Below are 13,648 nucleotides of genomic sequence, written 5' to 3'. Positions count from 1 at the left end.
GGGATCCATTGTGATAGTTTGAAGTTCCTTCAGTTTTGTTTTGTTTTCAACTGTGAAAAATTTCCTTCTATCTTTCTGTTATATGGAATGTAAAAATTGGCTTTCCTTATCATCTATTATAGAAAAAGCTGTATTTGTTGAATTCATGTTCTAAAATTATAGTTTGGGAGATATCTGAGGTTTATTATTTTTTTTTTTTAGCACTTGCTACTTTAGTCAGTAAATCTTGCAGCTAATTATATTATGATGAGGAATAATTGCTCAATGAATTAAAAGTTATATTACATATGTTATATTAAATAATCTACACTAATAAAAGAGAAAATTCAAATTGACTGTACCTTTATTTATGACACCCACCAGCCAATCAGGAGTAGGTATGCAAATTAACCCAACAAATATGGTGGGTTAACTTGCATTTGTGGGCATCCCGCACTGTCCTGGCAGCTCCGGGTCTCTGGGCAGTGTGGGGAGGCAGAAAGGTGGCTCCAGCAGGAGCAAAGGTGGTGCAGGCTGTCAGGGGAAGGAAGGCCCATTCTTGCACGAATCTTCGTCCATCGTGCCTCTAGTACAAAATAAAGGACATCTTGTAAATCTAATTCTTTTGCTGTGCAGGTCAATCAACTACAGCATGAGCTATCCAAGAAAGATGAGTTACTTAGAATTGTCTCCATCGCTTCGGAAGAGAGTGAGACTGATTCCAGCTGTTCTACACCTCTTCGGTTTAATGAGTCCTTCAGCTTATCTCAGGGCTTGCTGCAGTTGGACATGCTGCAAGAAAAGCTCAAGGAACTGGAGGAAGAGAATATGGCTCTTCGGTCCAAGGTACATTCAACCCAATTCCCAGTTTCTTTAACTTAAAGGTCGTATGGTTTAAATCCAGCTAGTGTTGAGATGAAATGCAGCACAACTAAGATTTGCTATTGACATTCAAATTTGGGAGTACAGCCAAGACGCTCATATTTATTTGCCTTCCCTTGTTTCTTAGATCCCACCGAGAATTGGATAATAGCAAGTTGACAGATGAGAAAGCCCCAGCATAGAATATATACCTTGTCGAGTTTATGTTGGAAAATTACAAGGTTCTGTGAGCTTCTATGATGGAGGGGGGAATCAAAGAAGTCCTACTTAAGCTAGCGATATTTTAGCTGAGGCTAGGGATTAGCCAGGCAGATAGGTATGGGAGTTGGGATGAGGAGGCATTTAGAGACTCAGAGGGAATGAGGGAAATGTTTGAAACATCCTTTTCCATACCTTTAATTTATGGTAGATAAAGATTTATGGGGTTATTTTTTCCTTTGTAAGTGATTAACTTTTATGTTCAAATGAGAATTAAAGGTTATTTTTAGTTAATACTGTAAATAATTAGAAGATAACACTATATTTTTTTCTTGAAGGCTTGTCACATAAAGACAGAAACTATTAGCTATGAAGAGAAGGAGCAACAGCTTGTCAGTGACTGTGTTAAGGAACTTCGTAAGTATTAACATATTCTGTTTGCTTTTGGGCAGTTCTTTGGTAGGATATCTCCAACTCAGAAATTAGAACAATGGTTTCAGTAGAAACATCTCAAGAAACACTATTAAATAATTACTGAAGATCTTGGAATACCACATTGACTGTACAACTCTAAATAAAATACCATATGTACTTTTCAAAAATAACTTTGTTTCAGTTGCCATTTTCATTGAATAAATATCTATATTTCTATGAGTTATAGCATGTGAGAATGAAAGAAACCAGAACTCTTATTTGGTTGATGAGAAAATAGTCCTGTTGAGAATGTGATTTGTCAGAAAATGACAGGTCAGTCGCAGGGCCTGATCTAACATTCAATGAGTAATTTATTAAGTGCCAACTATGTGTCTATAAAGGAATATATTTTTGGTTTGATGTAATGTTAACTAAAATAGTTTTTAAAGTAAATTAGTTGGGAAAATATCAGCTTTACTAGAGAAAGATATTTAATTTCTCTATTAATATAAAGCCTGTTACTTTGAAAGAGAAATGTAATATCACATCAGTTCATTTGGGCTGTGGGCTCAGAATGTGATAACTTAGAGTAGCAGAATATTGGAGAGCCAGAAGTAATGTAAATTGAATCTTCTCCATCAACACTATCATTACCCACCTTTTAAACTTTAAAAAACAAAGAAGAAATTACTTGTCCAGGAATTCAGGTCGAGGTCTCCTTCCTTGTTGCCATTCTATGAAATGTTATAGAGTTTCTGTCAATTAAAAAATAGTTTTATATGACACTAAAAAATAATTTTATATGATACATGGTTCTGCCACTTGTGCTTAGATATCAAAGTTTTTATATGAAATAAAGATTTATTTCCCCCATGGAATTCTAAAGATTCTATTTCATACGCATTCAAGAGTGCTAGCTGTAAAAATTGCTTTAAAGGTTCTACTCAGGTTGCCACGTATCCCAGAAAGTCTCTCTCCTACAAGAGCATTTCAATAGCTTCATCAGTAGGTTAACAGATTGTAACTGTTCCATTCTGGAAACGTTCCTATGTTAGACTTCTTAAGTTTAACTTTCATTGCTTGTGGGAGTTTATTTACATTCCTAAAGAGTTCTCAAAGACATAATGAGATTATGTCTTAGCACTTGCAAAGATATATAATTCACCTATATCTTTTCAGCCTACTTGTTCTTCATAATGAAAAAGATTAAAGCAAAACCTTTAGCTTGCCTTTACAAGTCATCATTGCCTAATATTCAGTTCCTAATATTAGCTTTTATTTCAGAAGAATCTTTATTTTTTATTTTATTTTATTTTTAATATATTTTATTGATTTTTTTTACAGAGGAAGAGAGAGGGATAGAGAGTTAGAAACATCCATGAGAGAGAAACACCAATCAGCTGCCTCCTGCACACCCCCTACTGGGGATGTGCCCGCAACATGGTATGTGCCCTTGACCGGAATCAAACCCGGGGCCTTTCAGTCCACAGGCCGACGCTCTATCCACTGAGCCAAACCGGTTTCAGCAGAATCTTTATTTTTTAAATTTATGTTTTAAAAAATTGTATTTGTGATAGTCCAGTGCTTATTACAAAACAAGATTTGGCGCACAGCTATAGTTTGCCAACCCCTACTCTTCGTTTATATTAATTTTTAAAATTTTTATTTATTTCTAAGGTGAAACAAATGCTCAGATGTCCAAAATGACTGAAGAATTGTCTGGGAAGAGTGATGAACTGATACGATATCAAGAAGAGATCTCCTCTCTCTTGTCTCAAATTGTAGATCTTCAACACAAACTTAAAGAGGTAAGTTCATTCTTTCATTCAACAGATGTTTGTTAAGCACTGACCTATTATAGTACCATGCACTGTGCTAAGTACTAGATTAAGCAAAATAAGCACGGTCCCTCCCCTTTTAAAGTGCTGAAACTGATGACTGCTTTAGTCTTCTCTGTGTCATGAAGCATGAATAACTACTTTCAAGTTATAATTTCTCTCTCAAAATGATACTGAACCTAGGTTCTGCTGCCTGCCGCTCAAAAACCAATAGAGACAGGGGCTGGTAGAAGGAAGGTAGGTTTATTCAAGAGCCGGCTGCCTGAGAAGATGGTGGACTCCTGGCACCAAGACTGTCTTAACAATTGGACAGAGGCAGAGGTTTTTGTAAGGAGGGAGGAGGAAGAGAAAAAAACACACAGAACAGAACAGAGGAATCAAAATGAAGGGACTGAGAGTTCTCCAAGCAAGCCGACAGTCTGTTCAGATAACTGGTTGAAGGTCAGCAATTCTCCCGAAGCTGGAATGTCTGAAGGTCAGAGTCTGCTGCTTTTGAAGTTAGTTCCTAGAATTCTTAGGCAAGCAGACTGTTTATCTGCAGTCATGTATTAATAGGTCATCATCAGAAATGATGTTAGAAGAAAGCTGGGGGTGGTTACAGTGAATGGGTGAGATCTTCCTCAGGAAGTTATGATGTGAGTTATTGTCTCGTGCTCATTGTCCTCTGAACCCCTTTATGGATTTTCTCTTTTGCCCATTTTATTGCTCTTATTTGGCTTTTGGAAGGTAAGCTTTTTAGAGATCTCTACATAGACTATGCCTTTAAGATGTCTTTAAAAAGAGAGTAGCCTCTATTTTGTATGGGAAGGCTTCACAAGTCCCTTTTAATATGTTGTTAGCATGTGATTGAGAAGGAAGAACTGAGACTGCACCTGCAAGCTTCCAAAGATGCCCAAAGACAGCTGACATTGGAGGTAATGAAATCTTTCTTTATCTGGTGTGATACAGGAGGGGGAGGAAGGATTCACTTTCGTCTTTGTAAATAAGATTTAAAATAACAAAAGAGGATCAAGATGAGAGCTAAGAAGTAAAGATTTTTAAAAATTATCTTTCTAAAACTAGTAAAAACAGGCAACATCCTATTAATTCATGGGGGAAACCTTGACTTTTATAAGATTCTTTAGGAATATGTGACTCTTTTACCAGTTTACCTTAGCTACCACAATGGTTTTTAAAATGTCAGGAGAAATAGCAAAAATCTCTAACTTGGTATCTACATAAAAACTCTATATTAGTTATAATTTAGTGGCTCTTTAACAAGCATCAGAGTCACCTGGCAGGGTGAATTTTAAGTGTAGATTCCAAGCACTACCCCTGAAAGATTCTAAGTCAGTACTGAGGGCCTAGAATCCGCATTTTTAATAAGCATTCCCAAACATGGTGATGCTAATATACAGTCTACATATTACACTTGAAGAAATTTTTGAAGTTAAAATGCACTCTGAAAAATATGTACTCTTTTAACATGCTCGTGAACCTAACAATAAAGAAGGTTCTGAAACAAGAGAAAAACTACTTGCTTAGGATAATTGAGCATGCTGACATCAAATATAATATTATGTAGACTTGATCTTGTCATTTACAGATTTCAGAATGATGTTTAAAAAATATAGCAGTATGCTAAATCTTACTTGAACATGACTATTATATTTCCTCTATAAGTTTTTTTTTAAGGGGATGAAGTATTAAATATTGAATTGACGGTTATGGTTTTCTCAGCTATATTTCAGATTTTTAAGAAATCATATTTATGTATAAATCTGGTTAAGACACTCCCTACTTCTGGCAATTTGAAATATATACTCTCCTTGCTTAGTTTATTCCAGAGTCTTTGTATTAAAATGAATTATATTCATAAACTTAGACATCTGGATAAAATTAATACTTATCCCAAAAGATTCCTCTCTCTTGTCGTATCTATATATATAAAAGCGTAAGCAACTGAACGACTGGTCCACCCGTTACTATGACAGGCACTGACTACCAGGGGCAGATGCTCCACACAGGAGCCGCCTCATGGTGGTGAGTGCGCTCCCACAGCGGGAGTGCCGCTCAGCTGACCTGTGGCAGCGGCGTTCACCTCTCCGGATAGGGACTGCCTGGGCACAAGTCTGCAACAAGTGCAGTGGAGCTGGGATGTGTGGGAGCAGCAGGTGGTGTTGGACTGCTGGTTTCGGCCCGATCCAGACAGGCCACACCAAGATACCCCACCAGTGCATGAATCCATGCACCGGGCCTCTAGTTAGAATATAATAGAATACACTAATTACCATCCTTTCTTTCAGTTACATGAATTACAAGACAGGAATATGGAGTGTCTAGGAATGTTACATGAATCCCAAGAAGAAATAAAGGAACTTCGTAGTAGATCTGGCCCTGCTGCTCATCTCTACTCCCAATCATTTGGAGCTTTTTCTGGGGTAAGCAACTGAGAAAGATGTTAGATATTTAAGGAAACTTGTTTAAGATTAGATTGTCCTGAGAGTGGTACAGTTTCTGATGATGTAATGCATCTGAAGAAGTGATAATATGGATTGTCCTTTGATTTAGGCCTTAATTTGCATATCTACATCTACCTTAAAACTAACCTTCCTTCTAACAGGTGACCATCCAGATTTATTGTAAAATGCATATGAAGTGAACCCCAGGGAAATTAGTTTTAGGTCTGTGTACCGTAGAGCTACTTAACCTTGGGTCATCCTTACCCCAGGCCCACTTCACTCCACTCTGAGCATCTAAAATACTTTTCATAAATCTTGAATTTCTTGTTATATTTAACTTCAGTTAGAGTGTAAGCCCCATAAGGGCAGGATTAATGTTTAGTGAGTTCATCAATAAACAGTATTTTTAATTAAAGAAATTAATGAAAACTTTTGAGTTTATGCCAGAATTTGCAATATTGGTTCAAAGACTTATTTTAACAATCTAGTTTTTGTTTTTTTTTAATATACTTTATTGACTTTTTTACAGAGAGGAAGAGAGAGGGATAGAGAGTTAGAAACATCAATGAGAGAAAAACATCGATCAGCTGCCTCCTGCACACTCCCTACTGGGGATGTGCCTGCAACCAAGGTACATGCCCTTGACCGGAATCAAACCTGGGACCCTTCAGTCTGCAGGCCAACGCTCTATTCACTGAGCCAAACAGGTTTCGGCAACAATCTAGTTCTTAAACACATACATTCACTCCTGTGAAATTTTTTTAAAGATTGAAACTATAAATGATAATAGATTTTCTGAAGAAGAGTTGGGAGCACATTTTTGTTCTTTTGCTTTTGAAATAATCTTAAATCTAGAATAAAATTCCAACAATAATTCAAAAAATTCTCATATATCCTTCACTTAGATTCCTCAGTTTTTAACATTTTACTACATCTGCCATATGGTTCTCTTATCCTGATCACTTAACAACAGTAAGTTTTGCAGATACATCCTAATTTCCTTTAATACTTCAGTGTGTGTTTACTAAAAACAAAAGCACTCTACATTACCACACTGCCACCATCAAGTCAGAAAATTGACATCCATACAATTGTGAGATAGTAATTTTTAAATTTCATTGTTTTCAACATTTATTATCTTTCTTTTGTAAGTTAGAGCTTTTCTGTCTCACTTATTCATTTAGTTATTCCTGTTTTAGTCAAAGGATTATATTTCATTATTACTTTTTAATTTTTTTTAATATTCAAAATTTCCCAAGTATGGCCAGGAGGATCTCCTTCAAGTTGTTTTACCCTTCCCCTGACTCAATCCTGGAATCAACCATTTCTCCACGTTTCTCTGGTTACTTTTAATGAGGAATGGTATTTAGATTCCAACATCTGGAAGTTTTGTGTCTATTGCCACTAGTTTCATTGCATCCGGGTCCTTCGGCAGATAAAACTAAGAAATATACGTATGTTTATTTAACACCCACACAAACACATCTGTATCTTCCTTTCCATCCATATTGTTCACACCAGAACCTCCAGTCCCAGTCATTGTCAGCTCAGCCCCACTGAGCATGCCATACATGCTAGCTGAATTCTCACCCAGCCCCGGGGGCAGGGGAACATTGCTTATTTTTCTTTTAATGACTTTTCTAAAATAAAAGAAGCCAAAAGAAATTCTTAAATACCATCAAATATTGCCCTCCGCAGAATCACTATTAACAGCTTACTTTATAGCCTTTCATACCCTTTATTTTTGTGTTTCTATATATATAATGTTTTATATTTATCATACTGGTTTTTGCCACCACTTTCCTGAAAATGTAGTTGGTTCTTGTTTAAAAGTTACATTTCCTGAATGTCTCTTATTTTCTTCTGTATTTTCTTATAACACCAGAAGTACTGGATTCTGCAGACTCTGTTAATTAATTTAAGAACAGTCCATTTCACCCAGCAGGCTTCTTATATAATCACTCTTTTCCTTAGGAATCTCTGGCATCTGAGATTGAGGGGACCATGCGTAAAAAGTTGAGTTTGGATGAGGAATCGTCTCTCTTTAAACAAAAGTAAGTTCAGATCACATACATGTGCTGTTACTCAACTGTTAGGATGGAAATTTAAAAGAAGCCACAATCCAGAGGAATAAGTATAAGGAGATTCAGTAGTAAGTCTGCTTACTTCTCCATTTTTTCCTCTTACTACTCCCATTTGTGAGAGAGTTCCTATGTCCTGATGTTTATTTTCTCATGATCTCTCCTCAACTTTAGAGGCTCTTCAGGAAGGCTTTATTTATTTATTTTTTAAAATATATTTTATTGATTTTTTACAGAGAGGAAGGGAGAGAGATAGAGAGCTAGAAACGTCGATAAGAGAGAAACATCGACCAGCTGCCTCCTGCACACCCCCTACCGGGGATGTACCCACAACCAATGTACATGCCCTTGACCAGAATCGAACCTGGGACCTTTCAGTCCGCAGACCGATGCTCTACTGCTGAGCCAAACCGGTTTCGGTGAGGATGGCTTTATTTTAAGGAATTATACCTATACGAGAGGCCCAGTGCACAAATTCGTGCACCTTGAAAAGAACTATAGACTGCGAGGCTGCGGTGGGCACAGGGGTGGGTCTCGGTCCATCCTCCTCACCCCTTCCCAAACCCTCCCACCACAGCCCCCTGTCCCCTGTCTGCTGGCAGCCCTGCTCCCGCTGCCACTGCTCCCACAACTTGATGGCACCAGCCCCACTCCCACCTGCTGACAGCATGGAGCAATTGGGGTCGGTGTCAGCAGAAGGTGTGAGTGGGGTTGGCGCTGTTAGTGGGTACAAATGGTGGCTGCTGCCCCAATCGCCCCTCAAGAGCAGGGGAGATAGAGAAGCCCTGAGGGGCAATCAGGGCGGACAGCCGCTTGCACCCACCTACCACTCACTGACGGCACTGAGCGATCAGGACTAGCACTATGTGCCAGCAGTGGGTGCAAATGGGGCCGGTGCCAGCAGCAGGTGCGAGCTCCGGGCAGGACCACAGTGCATGGGAGCAAAAAGTTTTCAGTAACCACCAGAGGCTCGCCCCAATGACAGCAACTGGTGCCCCACCTTGGTCTGGTGCCCCTGCTCACCTGCTCCACCATTCCCCCATAGCCAACACCTGCCAAGTTCTGTACTCTATCGCCTGCTGCTGATGCCCTCCATGTTACATGTGCGCCCCCCTGGTGGTCAGTGCACGTCATAGCAACTGGTTCAGTTCCACCTTTTGGTCTATTTGTATATTAGCCTTTTATTATATAGGATATCTCTTTTCTGAAGCACCTCAGTCATAGGGAGTGATAATGAACACTTCTTTTTTGACAGGGCCCAACTGAAACGGGTATTTGATACAGTCAGGATTGCCAATGACACACGGGGCTGCACTGCCCCATTCCCAGCTCTACTATCCATTCCAGGCTCCAACCGATCAAGTGTCATCATGACAGCAAAACCTTTCGAGTCTGGTGTACAGCAAACAGCAGAAAAAACCCTCCTGAGCCAGAGGAGCAGCTCGGAGGAGGCTCCAGGGTAAGAAACACAGACCGAAGCAGTGATTCTGTATTTTTTATGTCATTGACATAACAGATTCACATGCACACATTCCAGCATTGCTCTGTGCTGTCCTAAGGCAGTTCTGGAACCGTCCTTATTCAGTAATGATGCCACATGCCATTGTTTGTAAGACTGATCATTGATAGCAAAAAAGTTTTTTTAAGAGTGAAAAAGCTTTATTTAATTAAATGTATTCAAAATGGAGCTGGCATCAAGTTTGAGTCTAAATCTTCCTGTTCAAGTTCAAATTTGTTTTAATGCGTTTGGTCACTAGCAGTTACACGTACATAGTACCAGATGACCCTTTCTCATAACCCATGCTCATAATCTCAACTACTTTGGTGCCTTTATAGTAAGTATGAATACCTATTGAGGAAAACTAGCTTGCTCTTAATTTCCTAGTTGCTTAAACTTATATTTTTTCCCACTTTTTATTGGACTAAATATGTAATTCAGTTCATTGAATTACATGTAACTAGAAAATAAACATTACTGTTAAAAGTTGTTTTTGTTCGGGTGTTTGTTTTTATTGTGGGTTGTTTTTGGTCTTGTTTTGTTTTGTTTTGTTAATCCTCACTGGAGGATATTTTCCCATTGAGTTTTAGGGAGAGTGGAAGACAGAGGGAAAGACAGAAACATTGATGTGAGAGAAACACATCGATTGGTTGCCTCCTGCATAAGGGCCCAGGCCAGGGAGGAGCCTGCAACCAAAGTACATGCCTTTGACCGGAATCGAACCCGGGACCCTTTGTTCCACTGAGCCAAACTGGCTAGAGCTCAGCTGAAAGTTTATGAAAGATAGATGTTTGGCACCTGAGATAAGTCTTCCCTAATGCAAAAATAATTACAGTACTTTATTGCCTGGTCTGTAGTGAACATTCACTGCACCTGCAGTAGCTTTACCTGTGAAGAGTACCTTGCCTTAGAAGACTGAACAAACAAATCTGTGTGAATTCACACATAGTACCAGGAGCAACTACAACTCAGCTTGCTACTCTTTCTTTTGATTTCAATTATAAGATGCCTCTAATGTTAAAGTTGGTGGAAAGTGAAAAAATATGTGTCATAAAATATGAAAATGCAGTATTTATAAATCTTGTTTGCTTTTTAAATATTCTGTAATGTTTATAAAGAGTTCTATGACCCAAAGCAATTTTTTTAACATTTTAATTATTTTTTTAACTTGTTTATATTTTGCATCTCATAGTTTAAGGAGTAGCATTTTTTTCTTTCTTGGTAGCACATAAAATAATGGTGCCTTTTGTAATGAGTGGTATCATAGATTCATGAAATATAATACTTATTTTTTTATACTTGCTACCTAAGCTGAATTTATAGATGGTCATTTCTGTAGTTTCATATATCAAATGAAATAGAAAGGGTGGTAAACAAACATAATAACAAAGTATATTTTTATCTATCTGAAGTCACTATTTTTATCTACCAAAATATATATAGAGTACTAATGATTTTGTTGTGTTACTATTTCTGTATCCTAGATATCTAAGAGAAACTACTGTGTTTTTAAGATCAGTCTTTGAACATTCATCATTGCGGAAAGGAGAGGGCTAGGTGGTGTTTGTGACCCTCACAGACCTAGTCAGTTAATGTGATTTTCCCATAGGAACGTTCAGAAGCTGGGTCAACCACAACCCTCTGAAGATGGTGATTTGGCTACAGCACTGCATCGCCTTAGTCTGCGGCGACAAAACTACTTAAGTGAGAAGCAGTTCTTTGCTGAAGAATGGGAGCGGAAGATCCAGGTTCTGGCTGATCAGAAAGAAGGGGTTAGTGGCTGTGGCACCCCCACCGAGAGCCTTGCCTCTCTCTGCACTGACCAGTCGGAGACCACGGACTTCAGCAGTACCAGCTGCCTTCGGTGTTTTATGCCTGAAAAATTACAAATTGTCAAGCCTCTTGAAGGTAATCAGTAAAGGCCATTTTTAAGCCATGCACCTTATTGGCCTTTCCTTGTCCTAGATTGAGATTTGTATTGTCATTGTAAGAGCACTGTGTGCAGAAGATGTCTTTATTATCTCTAAATACCACTGTTTGGGGTGATAATGCATTGCAGTACTTTGTGGGAAATGAAGAAATCTGCATTCTCCAGATCATCAGCCATTAGCTTTCTTTTTACTGATTATTTTTTTTAATATAAATGTGATAGAGGAAGATTAATCTTTCCTTGTCCTTTGCTATGGAATACTGTTGAGGGCAATTTTTATGGTGAGATAAATGGAATATAATAAGTAAGAATAATCTAGATGTAACACTTCACCTCTACTTTTCTTTTCAAAAAAGTTTTTTACTCCAGCCCTAACTGATTTGGCTCAGTGGATAGAGTGTCGGCCTGTAGACTCAAGGATCCCAGGTTCGATTCCAGTCAAGGGCATGTACCTTGGTTGTAAACACATCCCCAGTAGGGGTTGTGCAGGAGGCAGCTGATCGATGTTTCTCTCTCATCGATGTTTCTCTCTATCCCTCTCCCTTTCTCTTTGTAAAAAATCAGTAAAATATATTTTTTAAAAAGAAGAGTTCTTTACCCCAGAAATATCATCTACTTGGAGGTATATATCCCTCTATTTTTCTTTTTCAGTTCTGTTCATTTTAGATGTTACTGTTCTCTCCTTAGAACTTGAATTCAAAATAAATTACTTGTTTTATAGAAAATTGACAGCCTTCAAATGATTCTCTGCTATTATCATGAGAGTCTGTGTTAGAAAAAAATCTTTAGTACCGTAGGAAACCTATGAGGATCCCTCAAACTCAAAGGTTCTATGTTAATTTCATTCACTAATGATCAATGCAGGCATTTGTCGGAGTTGCCATTTTTAGGATGAAAGGACTGTAGTGTCTTAATTAGACATTGCATGTGATGCAAATGCTTGGGGTAATCATTCACCAGGACTCATAGACAGGAGCCAGGGGGACATATCCTCCTTTCATCATTTCCTTCCTTGTCTGACTCCCTGCTACCTTGGGGGAAGAAGAGTAATGAGCAAGTGGGGAAGTACACACAAGCCCACTGAAAATTCAAGGTGTCTTCCACCCTAGGAGCCTGGCTTTTGACTCGAAAGTTCATAAGCCAAGGAAGTATTGATTTTTGTCACCTGGGAAAATAACAGTCCACCTCTGAGGCACATCTTCCTTCTCATCACTACCTCAGCACCTTACTTCCTCTTAAGGCTGTTGTCTTTCTTTCACCCCTGCTTTAGATGTCCTTTTTAAAATTAACTTTTGAAATAGAAAAGTTATTATTTGTATCTTCAGCAACTTATTCTTCCATAGAGGACTTTAATTTGCAAGTTTTACCAAATATTAAGATCAAATAAGTCATTTTTTTCTTTACATATGTAATTTTAGCTTCTGCTTCAAGATTTAATATTTGTGAGAAATTTACAACATGCCTTTTTATTTTTGTCTTGCGTATTCAGGATCACAAACTCTGCACCACTGGCAGCAGCTTGCTCAACCAAACTTAGGAACCATTCTTGACTCACGTCCCGGTGTCATCACTAAAGGCTTTACCCAGTTGCCCAAGGATGCCATCTATCACCTCTCAGATCCAGAAGAGGACGAAGAAGAAGGTATCACTTTCCAGGTCCAGCAACCTCTTCAAGTGGAACAGAAACCTGCAGATCCCAAGCCAATAACAGGAATCTTTCTACCGCCCATTACTTCAGCAGGTGGTCCAGTTACAGGTGAGAAAAGTGCTTGGTTGAATATAGTCTAGTAACTAGTAGTACTTTGCATCCTGACTTACTTATGGTCAACTGACTACCTCCATTTCAGTCTCACTATAATGTACTTAGCCTTGTAATAGCTATAATTAATAAAAGTGTAATATGCTAATTAGACCAGGCATCTTCCAGACGTCATTCTGGACATCCTTCCTAATGAATCCAGAGCTGGAGGGAAGCCAGCCCGGGCCCCAGGTGCCTGCAGGCAGCCGGAGGAGGGAAGCCCGGGTCCCAGGTGCCTGCCATTGGCCGGAGGAGGGCAGCCGATGCCAGCAGCCTGTGTCTCGGGTGCTGGAGGAAAACTGGTGCCGGCAGCGGGGGAAAGGAAGGCCTACTCTTGCACAAATTTTCATGCATCGGGCCTCTAGTAATATAATAAAAACCTACAGCATTTACTGGCCCTTCTAATTCTACTTTATCTTAGCCAGCCAACATAATTAGATTTGAGAGGAGAGAGAGATCAATTCAGTAACTGGCTTGCAAACTTTTAAGGCTCAGGACCTCTTTATACTCTTAAAAATCAATGAGAATTCTAGAGAGCTTGTCTTTGTGTGTTGTATGTATTGATAATTATCATATTAGAAATAAAAAC

The 13,648-nt window shown here is 38.7% G+C and overlaps 1 protein-coding gene across 4 annotated transcripts in view; it reads left to right on the top strand.

The window, feature by feature from the left end:
* TRAK2 (trafficking kinesin protein 2) overlaps positions 1–13,648 on the top strand; it is a 55,380-nt gene that overhangs the window by 33,463 nt on the left and 8,269 nt on the right. For all 4 annotated transcript variants that reach the window (XM_084893185.1, XM_084893184.1, XM_084893183.1 and 1 more), the window contains exons 6-14: positions 616–825; positions 1,398–1,476; positions 3,151–3,281; positions 4,151–4,225; positions 5,597–5,731; positions 7,727–7,806; positions 9,089–9,292; positions 10,941–11,239; positions 12,751–13,017. In XM_084893185.1, the coding sequence (XP_084749311.1) occupies positions 616–825; positions 1,398–1,476; positions 3,151–3,281; positions 4,151–4,225; positions 5,597–5,731; positions 7,727–7,806; positions 9,089–9,292; positions 10,941–11,239; positions 12,751–13,017 (1,480 nt within the window). The remainder of the gene's footprint in view (positions 1–615; positions 826–1,397; positions 1,477–3,150; positions 3,282–4,150; positions 4,226–5,596; positions 5,732–7,726; positions 7,807–9,088; positions 9,293–10,940; positions 11,240–12,750; positions 13,018–13,648) is intronic.

The sequence above is a fragment of the Pipistrellus hanaki genome (genome assembly GCF_964339955.1).
Source record: "Pipistrellus hanaki genome assembly, chromosome: 8".
NCBI classification, from domain to species: Eukaryota; Metazoa; Chordata; class Mammalia; order Chiroptera; family Vespertilionidae; genus Pipistrellus; species Pipistrellus hanaki.
The sequence above is the reverse complement of the archived record's forward strand: the minus strand, read 5'-3'. Positions and strand labels throughout refer to the sequence as shown.